The sequence below is a fragment of the Ceratotherium simum genome, chromosome 5 (genome assembly GCF_057802395.1).
Source record: "Ceratotherium simum simum isolate JZ-2026a chromosome 5, ASM5780239v1, whole genome shotgun sequence".
NCBI classification, from domain to species: Eukaryota; Metazoa; Chordata; class Mammalia; order Perissodactyla; family Rhinocerotidae; genus Ceratotherium; species Ceratotherium simum.
Genome location: NC_141904.1, coordinates 33,024,318 through 33,049,001, shown reverse-complemented (window position 1 = coordinate 33,049,001; position 24,684 = coordinate 33,024,318). Strand labels below are relative to the sequence as shown.

The 24,684-nt window shown below is 34.2% G+C and overlaps 1 protein-coding gene across 4 annotated transcripts in view; it reads right to left on the bottom strand.

Moving 5' to 3' along the window:
- Window positions 1-24,684, bottom strand: part of ZCWPW2 (zinc finger CW-type and PWWP domain containing 2) — a 151,591-nt gene that overhangs the window by 43,540 nt on the left and 83,367 nt on the right. For all 4 annotated transcript variants that reach the window (XM_004419444.3, XM_087430654.1, XM_087430655.1 and 1 more), the window contains exons 4-5: window positions 21,206-21,320; window positions 8,466-8,512 (exon numbers count right to left, since the gene is read on the bottom strand). In XM_004419444.3, the coding sequence (XP_004419501.2) occupies window positions 8,466-8,512; window positions 21,206-21,320 (162 nt within the window). The remainder of the gene's footprint in view (window positions 1-8,465; window positions 8,513-21,205; window positions 21,321-24,684) is intronic.

Here is a 24,684-nt window from a genome sequence, read left to right as displayed (position 1 = left end):
ATTTACCTTAAGTCAAAGAAATATGAATTCAGCAGCAACAACAACAACAGTATGATGTAAACTGGTAGCAACATCTTTATTATAAGACCCGTCGATGATGGTGGCATCTGCATGACAACATGCATGCACAACGTGACAATATGTTCCCATCCCTTTCCTAGTAATCCTTCTACTGGGAACTGTCCTAAGGAAACAATCCAAAACATGTGGTGGGAGAGGAAGCTATACTCATGAAGATTTTCATCAAAGTGCTATCAGCAGCAATAGGAAAAAGGTTAAGAGAATCATAACATATTTTGTTTTAACGAAAGGGCAGTCTTTTTAAGCAGGTCACAAAAGCCCTAAAGCCCTAAAAGAAAAAATTTTACTATATAAGTGCAGGAAAAGAACTACAAAAAATTTAAAAGAAAAACTGACAAAATGTTCTCAACATATTGACAAAGTATTAACACTCAATAACTAAAAAGAGCACCTACATATCAATCAATCCAAAAAAGCCCATGGAGGAAATGGGCAAGGGCATGCACAGACAGTTTTCAGAAGAAATATAATGTCCAATAAATATATAAAAAGTGCTTAACCTCACTAACGTCAAAAATAAGTAACAGCAAATTAAAGTAACAATGAAATATTTTTCTCTTTTTAAATATTGGCAAATATGGAAAGACTGGTGATATCTAAAGATGGCAAGGGAGTGGGAAAAGTCTTGGTAGGAGTATTCAGGTATAACTGTTTTTAAGAGCAATTTCGCAATACTTGACTAAAATTTTTAACTTTTATTTTGAAATAATTTTAGATTTACAGAAAGTTGCATAAACAGCACAAGAGAGTTCCCATATATCCTTCAACCACCTTCCCCTAATGTTAACATCTTACATAATCATAATATAATTATCAAACCAGGAAATTAACATTGCTACAACACTGTTAACTAAACTAAAGACCTAATTCAAATTTCAACAGTTTTTCCACTGATGCCCTTTTTCTGTTTCAGGATCCAAACTAGAATCTCACATTACATTTGGTTGCTATGCCTCCTTAGTCCCCTTCAATCTGTAACAATTTCTCAGTCTTTCCTTGTATGTGACCAAATTTTAAATGCTCACACACTTTACCCCAGCAAATTCACTTCAAGGAATTATTCTGCTGAAATATGCGCACAAGTGTGCAAAAATGTATTCACAAGGATGCTTATTTCCAGATTTTGAAATAGTGAAATGTTGGAGGTAGGGTAATGGGGGAAGAAAATGACTTGAACTTTCCAGCTTACACCCTTTTGTATTTCTTGATTTTTTTTCCCCTAGCATATATTTGTTTTATAATTAAAATAAAATAAAACAAATTATAAAGAATAAAAACTTTTAATGGCTAGAATTGGCAAGCTAAGGCAGTCTAGAAATTCTCTTGCACTAGTGATAGGATTGCAATTCATTCAATAATGTTGGGGGATTGTTTTGATGGGAGATGTTTAGTAATTTGGCAAAATTTAAAATGTGCCTAGTCTTTGAACCAGCAAGCCCACTTCTAGTAATTTTTCCTATAGAAATATTTACACAAACATTCCAAGAGATTGTATAAAATAATGTTGCTGCATTTTTATTTGTAAATTTGCAAATCTAGAGCCAACCTAAACTGTCCAGAAGATTATTCAATAAATTAAGACACTTCCATAAAATAAAATGCTATGCTGTCACTTAGGATCTGGTAGATTTTAGACCTGAAAAGATGTCCCCAGTATATTATTAAGTGAAAAAAGTAGTTTAATTCATTCCATTTACATTAATAAAGTATATTTACTTATACATACAAATGTTATATTTTGTTTGTTCATAAACATTTATTTGTACATATATATTTATATATACATATAAATATATAAAATTATTAACAGTAGTTTTCCTTTTAGGACTGAAATTACAGGTGGGAAAAAAACTTACATCTGTAACTTTGTTTTTTCTCACAATGCTACTTCTCTGATTTTAAAAAAAATCTCTTAAAAGTAATAAAAACTATAAAACAACATGGAAAAGGTTTGTGATATAATATGTAAATGAAAACATTAATGGCACATTATTCAATGATTGAAACTATGCAAATAAACATAGGTATATAAAAATGACTATAAACGAATGCATTAAATTAATAAAATGTAGTATAATTAAGGTGATGGATTTTGGATGATTTAAAAAATTCTATCTTCCAAATATCATGTTCTTATACTACTTTGAAAAAACTAAATCATGATTAAAATGTGGGACTTTAAAAAAAGACTTTTATATAATCTTAACTATTTAACAGAACTCTGATACTATTATAAGTCTGAGAATTTTAAATGTTCTTAAATCCTTACTTCCTATTTTTTTCTAAGGAGAAATTATAAAGTATCAGCATATTTATTAAGCAAGTACCTACTAAAATACAGTAACTAAAAGCTATTATAATTGCTTACCCTATTAACCTTTACAACAATCATACAAGGTAATTATTATTGTTCCTAATTCAGAGATTAATTAATTGAGGTGCCAAGGTGTTAACTTGCTTAAGGTCACACAACGACTAAGTAGAAGAACTACTCTGGAAGGCAGATTTGGATCATTCATAAGTTTGTACTCTTTCCACCACAATATGCTGTTTTCTGAATATTTGTATATATATTCAAACATCTTTCAGAATCTATGACAGGCAACACCATCAGCTACTCTGCCCACCCTCCTGGTACACTATTTTATTCCTTATTTCTTTACTTTTATTTCTTTATTTCTAGGAGCAATTGACTCAGATATTTACTCTGGTTTGCACAAGTCCTCGACATTCTGAAAGTACTTACTGAGCTGTTATAAATATTTTATAGTTCATGGAATATTAGAGCGAGAAGGGACTTAGAGACAATCTAGATCTTCCCCTTCTTTTTATCAAGTGAGACTCAGAGAGGTTAATGTAACTTATTCAGAGTCTCTTTCATTCAGACTGTTGCCAGTGGTCAGGTAGGTACACCTATACTGTTCACTTCTATCCTAACAGGTAGCCACATAGCTGAAGAGCTGAAGGAGGGTGGCTACGGGAACAATAGAAGCTTGTAGATAGAGCTCTCTTACTTGACGCTAGAAACGCACTCCTAGTAGGCACTTAGAAATGGTATCTAAGGCGGCAACATTCTTACATCTTGGTTCAAAGAGGTGGCAGCAATTGCCACTACAACTCAACAAAAGCCAATGCATAACTTTAACAACTTACTCCTCAAGGTCCTCTCATGATTCAAGGGAGGCAGGTGACACTGCGGTTAGCTTTGATCTAGCAATCCCACTTTGGAAATTTAGCCTATAGAAATAATGGCACAGTATTTAAAGATATATGTACAAGGATGTCTATTAAAGTATTTCTTGTAGCAGTTACCAAACCACAACTGCATCTTGAAAACACTCACATCTTCATCAATATAGGACTAGGCGACTAAAACTGTGATTTAGGTATGCTATGCAAAAGGTTGACAACAGATCTGTACCTGTTAATCTAAGTAGTTAAACCTACAGAATAACATATATAATAAGTTCTCATTTTGTAAAAACAAAACAATCACAAAACATTTATACATGTACATACACACCTTTGTTTACATAAATAAATAAAACACAGACTGTTAAGATTTGCAACTCAGGATGAAGGGCTGTAGAGGCAATTATACTTTTTTTTATCATCCATCTTTATATTGTGTTTTTGGCAGTAGTGAACATTCATATGCTTATTTTCTTAATTTGTGAACCAGAGATAATAATGAATATCTCACATAAATGTTGCTGGAATTAAATGAAATAACATATGTGTAGTGCCTGGTGCTTTGTCATTAGTGCCGTCAAGTCAATTCAGGCTCCTAGAGACCCTGTGTACAGAAGAGCGGAACCCTGCCTCGTCTTTTTGCACCATCCTCTCTCTTCCAGTGCTATATCAGACAATGCTCCACTGCTATTCATAGGGTTATCATGGCCAATCTTTTCAGAAGTGAGTGGCCAGGTCTTTTTTCCTAGTCTGTCTTAGTCTGGAAGCTCTGCCGAAACCTGTCCACCATGGGTGACTCTGCTGGTATTTGAAATACTGGTGGCACAGCTTTCAGCATCAGAGCAAAATGCAGCTGCCATGGCATGCCACATCAGGTATGGTTCCCTGACTGGAAAATGAACCCAGAGCAAGGCAGTGTGAGTTCCGAATCTTAACCACTAGGCCACCAGGGCTGGCTGCCTGGCACTTAGTAGGCACATCACACTATCTTTTGCTTTCACACCAATAGCCTTCTTTTGTTCATCTATAGTGTTTTATATAAAACAGTTCTGTCGTTAAAAAATATTGTGTTCACTGTCCACAGACCCAAAACGTACAGAAAAATAAAAGCAACCTTATTAAGTGAAATTAACACTCAAACTCAAACGGGGCTAGCTTGCTAAATACTTTAAGAGGCACTAAAAAAAATTAAGAATAAATAAAAGTACCTAAGGAGTACTGTGTGGCTATGGCAAATTCCTTAATTTCTCCAATTATAAATGATCTTTGTCAGATGATGATGATAATGCCTGCTCTGCTTTCTTCCCAAGGCTCTGAAGTGAAAGATAATGTTTGTGGAAATGCTTTGTAATCTGAAAGTACTCTACAGATGAAGAATTGTTTTAAAGCTAGGGTTGTGCCTATTCATAAGCATGAAGTTCAAGATTATTTAAGAGTCAAATACACTAAGTGATTTAGATAATAAAAAAGGATACTAAAAAGTAATTTAGTATCTCAAAAATACTAAAGTGATTTAGAAAGCCAAAGAAGTGTTAAGGGAAGCTGTGGTATTGTCGATATCAGAACTTGATTCCTACCTTGGCTCTGACACTCCTGTTAGTCACTTAATATCTCTGCGGCAGTTTCATTGTAAGAACAATTATGGTAATACCTATTTCCCACTGGTATTGTGAGGTCCAAATTAAACAGTCTGTTAGCATTTCTCAACTCTATCAGACCTAATGACTCCGTTTTTTAACAAATACTTTGAAACATACCATTCTCTATCTTGAAATGAAACCCTTAGACCATTTAACTGTAACCTGGTATCTAGGCTCCTCTTCTTCCTTTTAACAACCCTAAATTCTAAACCCTTTTAACAATCCCTTTTAGAACCCTCCCCCTAAGCTGGCCCAGTTAGGAGCTATATTCCTCTCCTTCCTTTTGCCACTGGGTATGGCCATGTTACTAAATTTTGCCAGTGAGGTGTGAGAGAAGTGACACGTGCAGCTTCAAGTTCACGTTTTCTTATTCAGCAAGTTGTTTGCACTTCTTTTCCACTTTACTTCTTTCCATGGGCCAGAATGTAGATATGACAGTGCAATCAACTTTTGATCACATGGATGAGGACCACACCCTAGGGGTTGGCATAATAATAAGACAGAAAGAACTTGGGAGTCTGGATGATCTTGTGGGGCAAGGCCTCCTCCCACTCTGGATCACTGGCTCACCTTTGGTCAGGTGTATGATAAAGAGATAAACTTCTATCTTGTATGACTTACTATAATTTGGAATCTCCTTGTTATAGCATTATAAGCTGTACTCTAATTAATACATCTGACTACAGGAATAATTTCAAAAAACTATAACTGTAATATGAAAGAGAAATAAAAGAAAATATATTTATAAAAAAATAAAATGTATTTATATGTGTATAAGCTTGGGAACAGCTACATTGAAGAGATAATCAATAAGATAAATGCTAGTCATCCTTATCATGAATAAGTTTGGATACAAGTGAACTAAGATGGTCAAACTCATTCTGTATAGGATCTATAGGAAAATTTACCTGCAGAAGTAGTGGTGGACACAAGGATAGAAACTACTTTTAGGTTAAGTAGTAACAGATCAGACATTTGTATATGACGAGAAAATAAACTAATCTTAATTGAAATAGAGATAATATTCCAAAATAAATTATAGATTGTCCAAGTATAGAAAATGAGAAGTATAATATTATCCTAAATGAGCTTGGCAAAATAATTCCCTATGGAGAAAATAATTCCCTATGCTGTGACATGGGATGACCTAATAGCAAAATACCACAGAAAACACATCTCCTTTCTTGAAATCCCACAACATATCAGGGCACACATTCAGTCTCTAGTACTTGCAAAGAACTTGACCATAACTTTCAATAGATGAGGAAGAACAGCTTGATGATACATTGGAAACTGAAGCAATAATATAAGATGTAATAAGAATTTTAAGACAGACTTTTGGGGACAATATCAGAGTAAAACTGGAAAACGACAGGCTATCAAAAATAATTTCCATATGTAATATTTAGAACATAGATTTCTTATCATTATTCTAAAATATTTACAAATATAAAGGGTAGCAATACTATGAAATATTTCTAAATGTTTATTTTTTAAAATTCAATGAGATAAATACATTTCATGTATTTATTAATTTTGTAATATTTGATTTTAAGACTGTTAAAAGGCACCTCAAATTTCCTGTTACATATTTGTAAATGTTTTCCATGGTTTCTCAGTATCTGCACTTCTACACTTTACAGTTAAATATATAGTTGAAAATATTACAATATACTGAGCAGAAAATAAGTAAATTATTCAATAATTTTGAGAACAGTGTATGTATTCCATTTCAGCTTCCCTCTCCATAATAATATGCCTTCTAAATTCTTTGGCTTTTTATTTAATGTGTTGTGTTTCAGTATGATTTTGTATTAAGTCACTACACAATTATATTTGTAGTTTGTTGAGTCCAGCAGTACACTCAAAAGTCATGCCAAATGTTGCACAGTTCTTATATACAGCTCTGTTCCATGCATTGCAAGATACCTAACGTCCTTTACCTTTGTCCAATAAAATGCCTTGTATTCTCCCAAATTACTGACGCCCAAAACACGTCCATAAATTCCTAAATTATCCCATAAGATAGTGTCTCTCAAACTATCTGTGGTAAAAGGACCAGTTTTTCCCCTCAATCTGTCCAAGATCTATACTTTTATAAAATTTTAAAAACAACAGTTACTAGGAAAAAAATGAAATAAAAAACAAAGACACACAAAATATGTTTCATTTTATTATTACATTCAACAGACAAAAATTACTCTATCACACTACTATACAAGTTTCTAAATGGTTACTCTCATTTTTTGCTTTTATTTCACTGCAGACCAACAATAAATAGTTCATAGACCAGCTTTGGTCCATGGACCACACTTTGAATAGCACTGTCCTAGAGACAGTACCACCTTCATTGAGACTCACTGGTAAAAATAAAGCAATATATAGAAATGTTAGTTATTATTATCTTTATCAACTTTGATTCTAAATATCCTTTAGCAGAGACTGAAATAAACAATTCCATTCACATTAACAATCCTGCACTAGCTCACATATTCCTGTCCAAATCTTCAGACATATATACAAGTCCTATTTCCTTTCTTTTTTAAAGGGCAACCTTGTATTCTATGATATTGAATTCCTCTCTGCAAAGGCGCATCAACATTATTTAGCCAGTGAGAAGTCCAGATTTCTTTTACAAGCCGAAAAACAAAAGGATAAAATAAAATCTGATTTTAAAAGGACTCATAAAATATCCATATTCAGAATACAAAAATGATGTTCACTTCATCACCTGTACATCCATAGGTTCACGTCCAACATCCTTTTCTGTTCCCCCAGGTTATACTCAACCTTTCCTGGGTCCACCCTGCACCAACCTAACCATTCAACACAGGAAATACCACAGGGATAGGCTTTTCTTTCAATCACAATTCTTTTTCTTATGACACCAATATATTATTTGTCCAGAAGAATTTCTTTTGAGCATTGACTCTCTTTTTCAGTGGCATCCTGTTAAGAATATTTTCACTTGAGGAGAATGTCAAGGTTCATCCTATCGCAATCATAGTTCTGACAGTAAGTAGAGTTAACCATCTCTCTGTATACAATATACAGAATGATGTGTTAAATTTTGAAAATTCTTTTAAAATGCTATTGAATTTACAAATTTTTATTAAACAGATTCTATGTTTAGATGTAATACAAATGGCTGATGTAGTTCTCTACTTAACTTTAAGGTAAAGTCCATATGAAGCTGTGAATTTTAATTATTTAAATTTTCCACAAGATTGCACACATTACAATAACACAGTATACAAAAAATAAAATATTTTAGTATGTGAGTATGTACATGAAATATAATTTAAATAAAAGCAGTTGTTTATTTAACATAGTATTCTATTGTTCTAATTTCTGATAACACTGATATAAGTAACCGTAAATATTAAATTTCTAGTGTCAACCTATAAAAGGAAACATATACTCAACTAACATTTAGAAGAAAAAGTTGATTATATGTCATTTGCTTTTAAATATTAATTTAATTTTCTTTTAAAAATAGTATTAAATGGAATTTGAAGTCTGTATATTTTATATAATAAAACTTGATCTTACCCTTTTCTTGGCCAACACAGAAACTTTGACATCTGCTTTGGATTTATCTGTAAGACAATAAAGTATGGCTGCTTCAAAAAAGTGCCTATGCTCCTGTTCAAATAAATGCAACATTACACAATTAGAATTTTCTACTTTCTCATACTCTGTTATGTGTTTTCAACGGTTCTTTTGATCAAAATGCTCAGCTTCCCAGAGTTGAGTAGAATAAAGTAATCCAAAAGTAATAACATCAGAAATTCATATACTTATTTGACAAGCATCCTCCCTTAAATCTGATTGGTTGGTTGGACATCCTCGAGTTAGCATCTAGCATATCTGATTTCCAGGTTCTGGTCAGCTTCTGTGTTCTAGAGCATATAGGATCTGGAATTAAATCCCAGCTACCTCTACTTGCACATCTACTACATGCCAGACATGGATAAAAACTTTATATGGACAATACCTTATTTAATCATCATGATAATCTCGCAAGGTAGGTCATTCCTACTTCACAGCTGAGGAAGTTGAGGCTAAGATAAGTTAAACACCCTGCCTGAGGTCATGCAGTGGGGCCAGATCATGTGACTACAAATCCCTAATCTTTATGTCTGCTGCCTCCACCTGGGACCCCTGAGCTGCCAACAGTGCCTCAGAGAAAGACTCAACAAGAATGAGGACTATAACCAAATAGAATACAGAAAATTACTTCAAGATTTCATTTTGATATGTGCAAAAGTATATATGTGTGTGTGTGTTAGTAAAAAGTATTGGCAAAACCAGTGGATTTTTAAAAAAATGTTCAATCTAGAATCCCATAGCTGAATAGGTTATACATAAATATTTATTCATAGATATGTTTATAAACCTTAATATTGTGGTAATGAAAAATTGAAAGATATTAATGGATATGGATATTAATAATAAAGTTTTAGTGTTACATTTAACATTAAAGAAAAATACCCAGAAATTTTTTTTTTTTTTTTTTTTTGTGAGCAAGATCAGCCCTGAGCTAACATCCATGCTAATCCTCCTCTTTTGGCTAAGAAAGACCGGCTCTGAGCTAATATCTATTGCCAATCCTCCTCTGTTTTTCCCCAAAGCCCCAGTAGATAGTTGTATGTCATAGTTGCACATCCTTCTAGTTGCTGCATGTGGGACTCCGCCTCAGCACGGCCGGAGAAGCAGTGCGTCGGTGTGCGCCCGGGATCCGAACCCGGGCCGCCAGTAGCAGAGCACGCGCACTTAATCGCTAAGCCACAGGGCCGGCCCCTACCTAGAAATTTAATTTATCATTATAAGACTATACTTCACAATGACCATGTAAAACAAACAAAAAGAATAAATATTCATGAATATAAGAGTAAATAAATGCTTGCTATATAAAAGCAAATTTTGCAGTAAAAAAAATTATTGGCATAAAACATAGATCTCCAGAAGACCAGGTTATTATATTTATACCTACAATTGGCTGGCTGCACGTAAACTGCCCTGTTTCCAACGTTCAGCTGCGTGCTTGAAATAATCCCTTCTTCTGGAATACCCTTTCTCTCCACTGATGAATGTACAAGACCACCCACCATCACAGATGAATCCTCCAACTAGGAGAAATACCCACCTCTTTTGCAAATCTATAGTCATCTTAGGTCATGGAACTTTCTTCCTTGGGTTATGGTTACTTCTCCATATGTCTAAGCACTCTGCAAGACTAGAATGTGTCTTCAAGGCAGGGACCATGTTTTATATGCAGTAGGTGCTCAGTAATTTTTTCATAATTAATAAATGTACATGTATTATACTTCAAAATCTTATATGGATCTGAAATATATATTTTACCTAAACAAATTAATATAATTTATTAATTAAAATACATAGAACAGGGGCCGGCCCGGTGGCGCAAGCAGTTAGGTGCGCGCGCTCCGCTGCGGCGGCCCGGGGTTCGCTGGTTCGGATCCCGGGCGCGCACCGACGCACTGCTTGGCAAGCCGTGCTGTGGCGGCGTCCCATATAAAGTAGAGGAAGATGGGCACAGATGTTAGCCCAGGGCCGTCTTCCTCAGCAAAAAAAGAGGAGGATTGGCAGATGTTAGCACAGGGCTGATCTCCTCACAAAAAAAAAAAAAAAATACATAGAACATTTACATGGTATAAGCTACTAAACTAGATAGTGCAAGATATAAAACACTGTATATGTTCTCAGACCCTCAGTTTCTTTATTGGTAAACCAGGAGTAATAATTATTACCTTATTGCTATATTGTGAGATTTAAATAATATAATCTATGTAAATAAAGCTCCTAAAACAATGGTAAATAATAGATAATCAACAATATTCTCTTCCGTTTTATCTAATAAAGACATTGTGTGGGGAGTGTGGGGGGGGCGGGGAGAGAGAGAGAGAGATCTAACCCTTGGAATACCAGGAAAAATAGTTTTTGATGATGTATTTCACTATTGTATCATCTTTTTAAGTGATTTCATCATTCTTCCATTTGAATAAATAATTATTTTAATCTTTTTAACATAGTTGGGAAGAACTGATGAGTAATGATAAAATAGCAAAATATTTCAAGATATAGGGAAAAAAAGATCATTGAAATCCCATAATGTATTTTAGATTTATAAAAGAGCCCAGTGGAACCTGAGAGTAATTATAAGATAGAGTAAGTTTTGTAGTATCAAAAAAAAATCTTTCTGGGGCAGGCCCGGTGATTAAGTTCACAAAACAAAACAAAACAAAAAGTCTTCCTCCTTGTTCTTTTGAAGACCTCTAATAATAATAAAAAGATGAAATATCAATCTTTACATATAGTTAAAACTACACAAAAAGAAACTCAAAAACTAAAATTGGATCCAATGGACCCTGATCATATACTGTGAATTAATGAAAATAGAATAGAAATTTGTGATTTCTCCTCAAAATACATGTCATTCTTACGTAAAAGTTTCAGTAGGGAGATGAATTGGGAACAGAAATATCCAAACTGTTGTTCAAGGAACTTTTTTTTTTTTTTTTGGTGAGGAAGATTAGCCCTGAGCTAACATCTGTTGCCAATCCTCTTCTTTTTGCTGAGGAAGATTGGGTGAGCTAACATCTGCGCCCATTTTCCTCCATTTTAGGTGGCATGCCTGCTACAGCGTGGCTTAATAAGAGGTGCTCCTTGCCTGGGATCCAAACCTGTGAACCCCGGCTGTCCGAAGCAGAGCGTGCAAACTTAACCACTGCAACACCGGGCCCGGCCCCTCAAGGAACTTTTTATATTCAAAACTTGCAGAACTATCTCCTAATGCATCAGGGGACTGTTTTGGGAAGTATCAACAACCACTCTGATTTTCAAATGCCATAGGGAAATTCTGATGTAATACTTAAAAACATTACAATTACCAGCAATTTCCCTATTAATAACAGCAGGTCCATGTTCAACTTCAGCAACATTAACCACTTTCTAAGAGCTGAATTTTCCCTAGTGAGAAAGGTTTAATTTCCTCCCTTCAGAAATCTCTGAATGTAGGGACCCTCACATACAGAGTAAAAAGCAGTTAACAGGAAATGCAGATTTGGATAACTAAAAGGGCCTTCACTCCTCTTCTGAGCTATATTCACATCATATTTTTAAAGTGTAAAAGAGGAGCTGCAGGTAGAAAATGAAAACATTCCAAGTGAGTAGAGGTGGTTATGCCTCACGACGCACAACGGATGTTAAAAATTTTTTATTTACAACCATATTAGCGAGGCATACAAATATTAACATAAATCATTGGCTTCTCTTCTTTGAATAATTTTTTTAAAGCTTGTCCATTCATGGCCTCAGAAAAACTGTCAGTATGTGCTTCTTTAAATGTGACAACTGAGAGCACTTTCTTAAAAAGGTAGAGGATAGTTCAGTTTCCAGTCTGGCATGTAAGGAGCTTAGAAGTCACCTCTCATCCTAACAACAAATAAAAAGCTGAACAAACTGAAAATCAATAACTCTTCTTAGATCCCTCAGAGAAGTGAGGTCACAGGGCAAACTACTGTCCCAAATTTGGAGAGACAGGTCAATACAAAGAATCACAACTTACCAGAGCAGAAACCTCCTCAAGAACCAATGCCAGGGGAGGCAAACATGAGCTGTAATTGATGAATTCATGGAGCCTCACTGTGAACAAGCCTGAGAGATAAAAACTCTAGGGGGATCCAGTCATGGGGGAGGGAGACATACTTTTGTGAGTTTACCTCCAAGAACTCTATCAGGTTCTCACAGTGAAGACTGGAGAAAAACCCCCTTGTGCTTAAGGCAGTGAGAGGAAAAAAGCAACCATTTTGAAATATGCCAGAGCCTTCAGTTCTTCTCTACTAGGCCTATCCTAAACAGAAACTATTTTACCAGACCCTTACCTATTGGGGTTTTTTCAGGACCTAACTAACCTGGGGAAATGGAAATATCCAAATCCAGCCTGCTCTAGCCTTCCACGTGGGAGAAGGGAAATATCTAACTCCAGCCCCCTTTAGCCATCCTGTACCACCAAAGGGGGTGAAAAAAAAAAGACAAGCACTTGTGAAGTTCAAAGCCCAGGACTGAGACCTAATCATTGGACTACAGAACGCCTCCATTATCCCACCCACCTTTCCACTAGACTATTAAAGGCCTATTTACCACAGCTCCTTTTACCCAGTACATCATGTTCACCTTGCCACCAAAAATTATAATGCATATTAAAAGGCAAAAAACAGTTTGAAGTGACATAGCCAGCATCAGAAGCAGATGCAGATAAGTCAATGTTGAATTATCAGATAGCAAATTTAAAACAACTATGATTAATATACTAAGGGTTCTAATGTTAAAAGTATACAACAGGCAAGAACAGATGGGTAATGTAAGCAGAAAGATGGAAATTCTAAGAAATAATGAAAATAAATGCTACAGATAAAAACACTGTAATAGAATTGAAGAATGCCTTTGATGGACTCACCAGTAGACTGGACACAGCTGAGAAAAGAATCTCTGAGATTGAGGATAGGTCAATAGAAATTTCAAAAACTGACAAGCAAAGCAAAAAAAGACTGGGGAAAAAAAACCAGAACAGAATACCCAAGCTCTATGGGACAAGTACAGAAGTGTAACATATGTGTAATGGGAATATTATAAGGAAAAGAAAAAGTAAAAAGAACAGAAGAAATATTTGAAGCAATAATGACTGAGAATTTCCCCCAAATTAATGTCAGACACCAAACCACAGATCCAGGAAGCTCAAAGAATAGCAAGTAGGATAAATGCCAATAAAAACTACACCCAGGCATATCATATTTAAACTGCAGAAAATCAAAGATAAAGAAAATATCTTGAAAGAAGCCAGAGGGGGAAAAACACCTACCTATAAAGCAGCAAAGATAAGAATTTCATCTAAATTCTGCTTAGAAATCATGCAAGCAAGAGGAGAATGGAGTGAAATATTTAGTGTTGAGGGAAAAAAAACCCTCCAAATTAGAATTCTGTACCCTGTGGAATTATCCTTCGAAAGTAAAGGAATATACATTTTGTCAGACAAAGAAAAATTGAGGGAATTTGTTGCCAGTAGACCTGTCTTGTAAGAAATGTTAAAAGAGAAAAGAAAATGATATAGGTCAGAAACTCAGATCTGCAAAAAAAAAAAAAAGGAAGAGCATCAGAGAATGACTAAATAAAGGTAAAATAAAAACTTTTATTTTTCTTATTCTTAATGTATCTACCAGGAAACAGTTTGTTCAAAATAATAATAGCAACAATATATTCAATTATATATGCTTATGTATATATAAGCATGCTTATATACTTATGTACATATATATATATGCGTATGTATATGCTCACGTATAATGAAATGAATGACAGCAATGATACAAGGGACAGAAGGAGGAATTAGAAAATTTTGTTATTATTAAGGTACATGCATTACTCATAAAGTGGTATAGCATTATCTGAAAGTAGACTTGGATAACTTGCAAAGGAATATTGCAAACTCTAGGAAAACAGCTAAAAAGTTAAAAAGAAAGTATCATTAATATTCTAAGAAAGGAGAGAAAATAGAATTATATAAAATGCCCAATTAAAACCACAAAAGCAGAGAAAGAGTGGAAATAAAAATAGGAACAAAGGGAAAGAAATAGAAAACTGTAACAAATATGATAGATACTAATCTGACTATATCAATAATCACTTTCAATGTCAATGGTCTAAATACACCAAATAAAAGACAGAGACTGTCAGAGTGAATCACCAAATAGGACCCAACTATAAACTGTCTACAAAAAACTCACTTTAAATGTAAAGATATATATAGGTTAAAAGTAAAGGGACAGAGAAAGATATACTATGTTAACACATTAAAAGAAAGCAAGAGTAGCTTTATTAATTTCAGACAAAGCAGACTTCAGAGCAAGGGAAGCTATCAGGGATAAAGAAGAGCATTACATAATGATAAAGTGGTCAATACTCCAAGACATAACAATCATTAATATGAATGTGTCTAACAACAGAGTGTTAAAATATGTGAGGCAAAATTGATAGAAATCAGGAAGAAATAGATGAATTAAGTATTATAATTGGAGACTTTAACACTCCTCTATCAGAAATAGCCAGATCCAGCAAGCAGAAAATCAGTAAGAACATAAGTGAACTCAACACCATCAATCAACTGGATAACTGACATCTATAGACTACTTCATCCAACAACAGCAGAATATACATTCTTCTCAAGCTCACTTGGAACATTCACCAAGATAGAATACATTCTGGGCCATAAAACATATCTTAACAAATTAAAAAAAAATAGATGCCATACAGTAGTCTGCTCTCAGACCACAATGGAATTAAACTAGAAATCAAAAACAGAAAGATAACTGGAAAACCAAAATACCTGGAGATTAAACAACATGTTTCTAAATAACACATGGATCGAAAAAGAAATCTCAAGATAAATTTAAAAATATTTTGAACTAAATGAAAATAAAAATACAGCTTATCAAAAGTTGTGAGATGCAGTGAAAGAAGTGTTTAGAGAGGAATTTATAGCATTGGATACATATATTATGAAGGAACGAGGATCCAAAATAAATAGTCTAAGCTTCCACCTTAAGAAACGAGAAAAAAGAAGAGCAAGTTAAATCTAAAGTAAACATAAGAAAAGAAAAATTAGAGCAGAAACCAATAAAATTGAAAACAGCAAAGCAATAGAGAAAAAAAACAAAACAAAGGTGTTTCTTTGAAAAGATCAATAAAATCAATAAGCCTCTAGCCAGGTTAACCAAGAAAAAAAAGAGAGAAAACATAAATTACTAATATCAGAAATGAAAGAGAGGACATCACTACAGATCCCATGGACATAAAAGGATAATAAAGGAAAGCTATTAGTAACTCTATGTCCACAACTTTGATAACCTAGATGAAAGGGACCAATTCCTTAAAAGACTCCTGCCAAAAGTCACATAAGAAGAAATAGACAATCTCAAGAGGACTAGATCTATTTAAAAAATTGAATCAATATAATAACCTTCCAAAACAGTAGGCACCAAGCCCAGATGGGTTCACTAGTGAATTCTGCTAAACATTTAAGGAAGAAATTATACCAATTCTCTATAAACTCTTCTAGAAGATAGAAGCAGAGGGAATACTTCCTAACTCATTCAGTGAGGCCAGTATTATCCTAATACCCAAGACAAATAAAGACATTACAAGAAAACTACAGACCTATCTCTCATGAACATAAATGAGCAAAAATCCTCAACAAAATATTAGGAAATCAAATCTAACAATGTATAAAAAGAATTATACACCACAAACAAGTAGGATTTATCCTAGGTATACAAGGCTGGTTCAACATTCAAAATCAATTAATGTAATCCATGACATCAACAGGCTAAAGAAGAAAAGTTACATGATCATACCAATAGATGCAGATAAAGCATTTGACAAAATCCAACACCCATTCACGATAAAAATTCAAAGGAAACTAGAAATAGAGGAAAACTTCCTCACCTCGATAAGCCGAATCTACAAAAACATACAGCTAACATCACACCTAATGGTGAGAAACTCCCAAATAAGATCAAGAGTAAGTCAAGGATGTTTCCTCCCACTACTCTTTTCAATATCATACTGAAACTCATAGCTAATGCAATAACATAAGAAAAGGAAATAAAAGGTATAGATTGAGAAGAAAGAAATAAAATTGTCTTTGTTCACTGATGACATAATGATCTATGTAGAAAATCAAGAATCAAGAAAAATACTCCTGGAACAAATAACTGATTATAGCAAGGTGGCAGGATACAAGGGTAATACATAAAAGTGAATCACTTTCCTATTTACCACCAATGAACAAGTGGAATTTGAAATGAAAAGCACATTACCATTTACATTTAGTGACCCCTAAAATGAAATACTTAGGCATAAATCTAACAAAATAAGCACAAGATCTATATGTGGAAAACTACAAAACACTGATGAGCAAGGCCTAAATAAATGTGGATATAGTCCATGTTCATGGACAGGAAGACTCAATACTGTCAAGATGTCAGTTCTCCCCAACTTATCTATAGATTCAATGCAATCTCAATCAAAATCCCAGCAAGTTATTTTGTAAACATCAACAAGCTGATTCTAAAGTTCATACACAGTGGCAAAGACCCAAAATAGCCAATACGGTATTGAAAAGGACAGTCACAGGACTGACCCTACCTGACTTAGAACTTACTATAAAGCTACAATAATCAAGACAGTGTAGTATTGGGAAAAGAATAAAAAATAGATCAACGAGGGCCGGCGCCGTGGCTTAGCGGTTAAGTGTGCGCGCTCCGCTACTGGCGGCCTGGGTTCCGATCCCGGGCACTCACCGACGCACCACTTCTCCAGCCATCCTGAGGCCGCGTCCCACATACAGCAACTAGAAGTATGTGCAACTATGACATACAACTATCTACTGGGGCTTTGGGGAGAAAAAGGGGGAGGATTGGCAATAGATGTTAGCTCAGAGCCAGTCTTCCTCAGCAAAAAGAGGAGGATTAGCATGGATGTTAGCTCAGGGCTGATCTTCCTCACACACACAAAAAAAATAGATCAACGAAACAGAACAGAGAGTCCAGAAATGGACTCACATAAATATAGTCAACTGATATTTGGCAAAGGAGCAAAGACAATATGATGGAGAAAAGATAATGTTTTCAACAAATGATGTTAGAACAACTAGATATCCACTTGCCAAAAAATGAATCTAGACACAGACCTTACACCTTTCACAAGCATTAACTTAAAATGGATCACAGGTCTAAATGTAAAATGCAAAACTATAAAACTCCTAGAGGGTAACACAGGAGAAAATCTAGATGACCTTGAGTATGCCAATGACTTTTTAAGTATAACACCAAAGGCAAGGTCCATGAAAGAAATAATTGATCAGATGGACTACATTAAAACTAAAAACTTCTGCTCTGCAAAGGACACTGTCAAGAGAATGAGAAGATAATCCACAGAGTGGGAGAAAATATTTACACAATACATATCTGATAAAGGACTGTTATCCAAAATATACAAAGAACTCTTAAAACTCAACAATAAGAAAATGAACAACTGGATTTAAAAATGCGCAATGAACAGATAACTCACCAAAGAAGAATTACACATGGCGAATAAGCATATGAAATGATGTTCATCACATGTCATTAGAGAACTGCAAATTAAAACAACAATGAGATACCACTACACACCTATTAGAATAGCCCAAATCTGAAACACTGACATCACCAAATGCAGGCAAGGATATGGAGCAACAGGATGTCATTCGTTGTTGGCGAGAATGCAAAATAGTACAACCACTTTGGAAGATGGTTTGGCAGCTTCTTATAAAACTAGACATACTCTTACCATACGATTAAGCCATCATGCTCCTTGGTATTTACCCAAAGGAGCTGAAAACTTACCTCTATACAAAAACCTATACACAGATGTTTATAGCAGCTTTATTCATAATTGTCAAAACTTGACAACAACCAAGATCTCCTTCAGTAGGTGAATGGATAAATAAAATGTGGTACATACAAACAATGGAATATTATTCAGCGCTAAAAAACAAGCTATAAAGACATGGGGGAAACTTAAATGCATATTACTAAGTGAAAGAAGACAATCTGAATTGCATGATTCCAACTATATGACATTCTGGAAAAACATATGACATACTGTCTATGGAGACAGTAAAAAGATCAGTGGTTGCCCGGTGTTGGTCGAGGGGTGGGGTTGGGGGAGGAATGAACAGGCGAAACACAGGGGATTTTTAGGCCAGTGAAATGATTCTATATGATACCATAGCAGTAAATACATAAAATTATACACTTGTCAAAACTCATAGAATGTACAACACAAAGAGTAAACCCTAATGTAAACCATGGACTTTGGGTGATGATGTGTCAATTTGGTTCATAGATTGTAACAAATGTACCACGGTGGTGCTGGATGTCGATAGTAAGGGATGTTGTGTGTGGAGGGGGCAGGGGGCATATGAGAACTCTGTACTTTCTGGTTAATTTTGCTGTGAACCTAAAACTGCTCTAAAAAATAAGTCTATTTAAAAAAAATAATTCTGAGAAAAAGAAAGTAGAGATAAAAACATCCACTCTAAACTGTAGAGCATGTAAGAAAAATAACACAAAATCCTAACGCTTAATTATAAAGAGACTATATGGGTAACACTCCATTCATTTTAAAAATACGATTACAATGATTGTTCCTATATAAGAAAACTTTTTCTAACCCCAGGAGAAGAATCACTTATTTGGAGTAATAGTTAATACAACAGAAACAGGGCAACCAAATCATGTGGACAGGACTTTAAAATTTGTTATAGTATGACTGGATCTGTATTTAAATACCAATTACTGACCCTGCAGATTTCAACAATGAAAGAGTTGCACCAAATATAATAGTGTGTCAATTTCAGCAGAGTAGGAAAAATTTAGGCCAAAAAATCAGTAGTAATTATTTCTGGAAGAAGAAATTTGGGGGTGAAGAAAAATTGCTGAGATGAAATATGTGGTTTGCCTCTAAGCTACTCACCTTTTATAAAATATCTGAATAATGGCTAATTATCTCTCAAAACTACTTTTGAACACAGTAAGAAGCTGAATACATACTAGAATTCACCCTGGAAGCTAAGCAGACACAAGGATTAAATTGTCTATTTTGGAGACAGTGAAGAGTATGAGGTGAGTGAGCCTGTTATGACAAAGATTGTACTCCAGAAGTCTATTCATGCCCCTCCATTTTGGCTATTTCAGGGCCAAAATGAAGGTCTTTAGGAATATGGCTCTCTATAATCAGACTGAATTACATCAAATTCTGCATGCAAAAATCATCAGACTTTCAGCAAGAAAATGGTCTGTTGCTGCAAAACCAATCAGAAACAACCTCTCTCCAGAGTCTTCTGGACAAGCAAGAATGCCAAAAGACCCAGACATAAACACCCTGGCACGTACAACAATGGCAAAGACATGGTTCCATAACTTATTGAGAGAGCGGGTCTACTGCTAGTGTGAAATGGCTGTAATATAGCCTTAAAAAGTAAATGACTATATTACTTCAAAGTATTAATGTTTAAAAAAAACTAAATATTTCAAAGTTTATTTTGGTTACACAAGGGAAATGTATAGTCTGTGAAAAACATAAAGCTGTATTTGTGACAACAGAGTGAGTTCAACCTTTATTGCTAATAAACAGAGACATTATATCTCAAGCACAAGGAATAAAACCACATTTGTGGTACTAAATGCCTCTTTCCCTGCTCTCAGAGTAAACCAGAGTAGTATGCTTGTCATTCTTTTTCCACTCTTTTCAAATCTACTTATTTACTTTAAAATCTAAACTTAGGTGACTGGGTTAATATTTAAACTTTTTCTTAAATATAATGTTTTCACATATAAGTTTCAAAAGATATATATTAAACTTTTCCAAAGGAGAAAAAAAATATCACTCTTACTTTAAAATTCAGTTAGCACCAAAGGCCAGATCCTCCCATAGAGTAATCTGTTTTAGAACTTAAGGTGATACAGTGAGAAGGGGTCTTGTAAGATAAAATATTATGATGATCACTAAGCAGAAAAATTTAAAAACATACTTAAGGTTATTGAAAATCATCATTTTAATGTGACAATCATATTCTTTAAGAGTTCAAAATGTGTTATACTGACTATAATCCTTATGATGAATTCATTTAAAAAGCTATCTATAAACCATAATATTTATGATTCAAGAGAACTCTCTTTAAAAATGACCTGAAATATTATCATATTTTTTCACCTAATTAAAAAAAGTCAAAGATTATTTTTTATCTCTGCCTTGAATCTATTTAAAAATAAAACATTTTGAAAAATACTTTGTTATGAAATAATATAGCATATCCAAGTGAAAGTTTCTACCTCAAAAATATATTTTAAGGCCATGGCTTTTAATTTTGAAATATATGCTTTGACATACACAAGAGGACCTATGTAGATAGTCTAAGAGCAAAGAAAATAACAGAAGTGCTAATTAAAACCTCTGCATTTAAATAGTGTGTATGTTTAGTCATTGAAAATAGTTTCAGAGGGCAAAATACATACTATTAATCCATACAAAAATGACTTTTCAGTGGACAAAGATATACTATTTCCCTATGAAGATAAAGAGAGATTTCTGAATGTCCAAACATATTTTGGAAAGCATGCATCTGAATAAATCCTTATTTTGGGGTGATAAGAAATAAAATACGCATCTACCCTGTTTTGACAGGCAGCACATTTCCAGTCTTTGCTCATGTGAATATCCATAGAGGACGTATGCTTCTTGTAGTGCACTTTTATACCACTTCTTTTTCTTCTTACATTTTCCTGGCTAAAGAAACACAAAAATAATAAGATTCATTTTTAAATATATACTTTTGTTTTAATATCCACTTGATTTAGCTGTTGAGCTAGAACTAAATCTAATTTAAGGATTGTACAATATATTACTTAGACTCTGGTACCTGATTATTATTTTATTATTATTTTAGAATACAGCAAAGTTGTGGAAATTTTGCATGTTAATAGCCAAAAGGGTCACATTCTTGATTCACTAAGATGATATTTTAATATGATTCATCTCACACTCAGAAAGAATCTCTATGTTAAAAATGACTCTAAAGGGGCCGGCCCCGTGGCTTAGCAGTTAACTGCGCGCGCTCCACTTCTGGCAGCCCGGATTCGGATCCTGGGTGCGCACGGACGCACCGCTTCTCCGGCCATGCTGAGGCCGCGTCCCACATACAGCAACTAGAAGGATGTGCAACTATGATGTACAACTATCTACTGGGGCTTTGGGGAAAAAAAAAGGAGGAGGATTGGCAATAGATGTTAGCTCAGAGCCGGTCTTCCTCAGCAAAAAAGAGGAAGATTAGCACGGATTTTAGCTCAGGGCAGATCTTCCTCACCAAAAAAAAAACAAAAAAAGAATACAGGTATTTATTGTATGAATCAATATTTGCCACTTTTATACAATGATCATATCTTTATCTCAGATATACAAGATAATTCACCCTTTACACAGAACTGTAAATCTACATAACACCTATATTCAATTCACTCAGAAAATGAAACTATATATTTAAAGCTGTTTCTCAAATTCTACCCTATTCTTGGAGTTCCCAAATTAATATCAACTATCTGTTCCCATTACACTTACTATTTTCATTTAATCACTTACTACATTCTGACCTTTATTATAGTTATTTATATTCATGACTGTCCTTACCCATAAAATGAAAAGTTCCTGAAGACAGGGACAATAAATAATATTTCATCTTTGTATCTCCACAGTACCCATTTGCCTAATCTCATTGCATATTATATAAGCATTCAAGAAAGTGGTTTGCATGTGGTCCTGGACACTGATTTATTTGGTATAAAAGCAGTGAAACAATATAAGCAAACAAAAATATACCTTTGTACACAGAATCTTTAAATTTAATTTATTAAGTTATTTCATAGGAAAAAAGATGAAAAGATAGGTAGATACAGTTTGATAAACATCAGAAAATTTAAACTAATTTAAGAATATCTAAGCTAGCATTTGCAGATTTAAGACATTTCTGCAACTTCAACGTTATGATGCTAAGTAAGAAATTATAGATAGTGAAAAATTGTCTAAAATCTGATATAGCAACTAAGCAATTGAAGTTAAGGGAATTTTTTGAGAAAAACCAATGTGATATATAGCTAAAGTAAACTCTGGTGAGTTTGGGGAACTGAAAAGCGTTTTTAAAAACCTGTGTCGGAGAGTCTTTAAGAATTTATCAGTAAGTATGTGCCATCTAGTGGTAATACAATTAAACATCTTCTAAGGAACTCAAAAAGTTAAGACTTTTATTTTATACAGAATTTTGAGTTACAGTAATCAAAACAGCACGGTACTGGCAGGAAAACAGACACATAGATCAATGAAACAGAAGTGAAGGCCCAGAAATAAACCCACACATCCTTGGACAGCTAATTTTCGATAAAGGAGCCAAGAACACACAATGGAAAAAGGAAAATCTCTTCAATAAACGGTGCTGGGAAAACTCGACAGTCACATGAAAAGAATGAAAGTAGACCATTATCTTACACCATACACAAAAATTAACTTGAAATGGATTAAAGACTTGAATGTAAGATCTGAAAACATAAAACTCCTAGAAGAAAACACAGACAGTATGCTCTTTGATATCAGTCTTAGCAGTATCTTTTTGAATATCATGTCTCCCCAGGCAAGGGAAACAAAAGAAAAAATAAACAAATGGGACTACATCAAACTAAAAAGCTTCTGCACAGCAAAGGAAACCATCAACAAAATGAAAAGACAACCTAACAACTGAGAGAAGATATTTATTTGTAAATCATACACATGATAAGGGGTTAATATCCAAAATATATAAAGAACTCATACAACTCAACCAAAAAAACAAACCATCTGATTTAAAAATGAGCAGAGGATGTGAACAGACATTTTTCCGAAGAAGATAGACAGATGGCCAAAAGGCACATGAAAAGATGTTCAACATCACTAATTATTAGGGAAATGCAAATCAAAACCACAATGAGATATCACCTCAAGCCCATCAGAACAGCTATTATTAAAAAGACAAGAAATAACAAGTATTGGAAAGGATGTGGAGAAAAGGGAACCCTCATATACTGCTGGTGGGAATGCAAACTGGTGCAACTACTATGGAAAACAGTATGGAGATTTCTCAAAAAATTAAAAATAGAACTACCATATGATCCAGCTATTCCACTTCTGGGTATTTATCCAAAGAACACAAAAACAAATTCAAAAAGATACATGCACCCCTATGTTCATCGCAGCATTATTCACAATAACCAAGATTTGGGAGCAACCTAAGCGCCCAGTGACAGATGAATGGATAAGAAGATGTGGTATATATACATAATGGAATACTACTCAGCCATAAAAAAGATTAAATCTTGCCATTTGCAACAACGTGGATAAACCTTGAGGGTATTATGCTAAGTGAAATAAGTCAGATGGAGAAAGCCAAATACCACATGATTTCACTCACATGTGGAAGATAAACAAACACAACAACAAACACACACACAGATACAGAGGACAGACTGGTAGTTACCAGAGGGGAAGCAGGGTGGGGGAGGGCAAAAGGGGTAAAAGGGCACATTTATAGGGTGACAGATGGCAACTAGACTTTTGGTGGTAAACATGATGTAAACATCATGTTTTATATATACAGAAGTTGAAATATAATGATGTACACCTGAAATTTATATAATGTTATAAATCAATGTTACCTCAATAAAAAACTTTTAAAAAAAGAATTTTGAATTCCAGAATTAGACTCAGCTACTCATTGTATTTTTCAACTAATTTGTTTTTCAATCAAAGAAGTGATAGGTGCACATTCTAAAAGTATAGAACGTGCCTCCCTACCCATCCCTGGTACTGTTTCTCTCGACGGCACCCATTATTACCAGTTTCTTTCATAGTCTTCCAGAGATATTGTATGCATCTATAAGCAATACATCATTTATATAAATATATCTATTTTTATAGAATGCTAGGAATAGTTATATATACTTTAAGTTTTTCAATTTGTCTTGCAGATTGCTTTATTTATTGATTCAACATATTCTAGACCCTCAGGACCTATCACTGAAGAAAATAGATAAAGCTTACATTCTAGCAAGTGAAAAAGACAATCTACAAT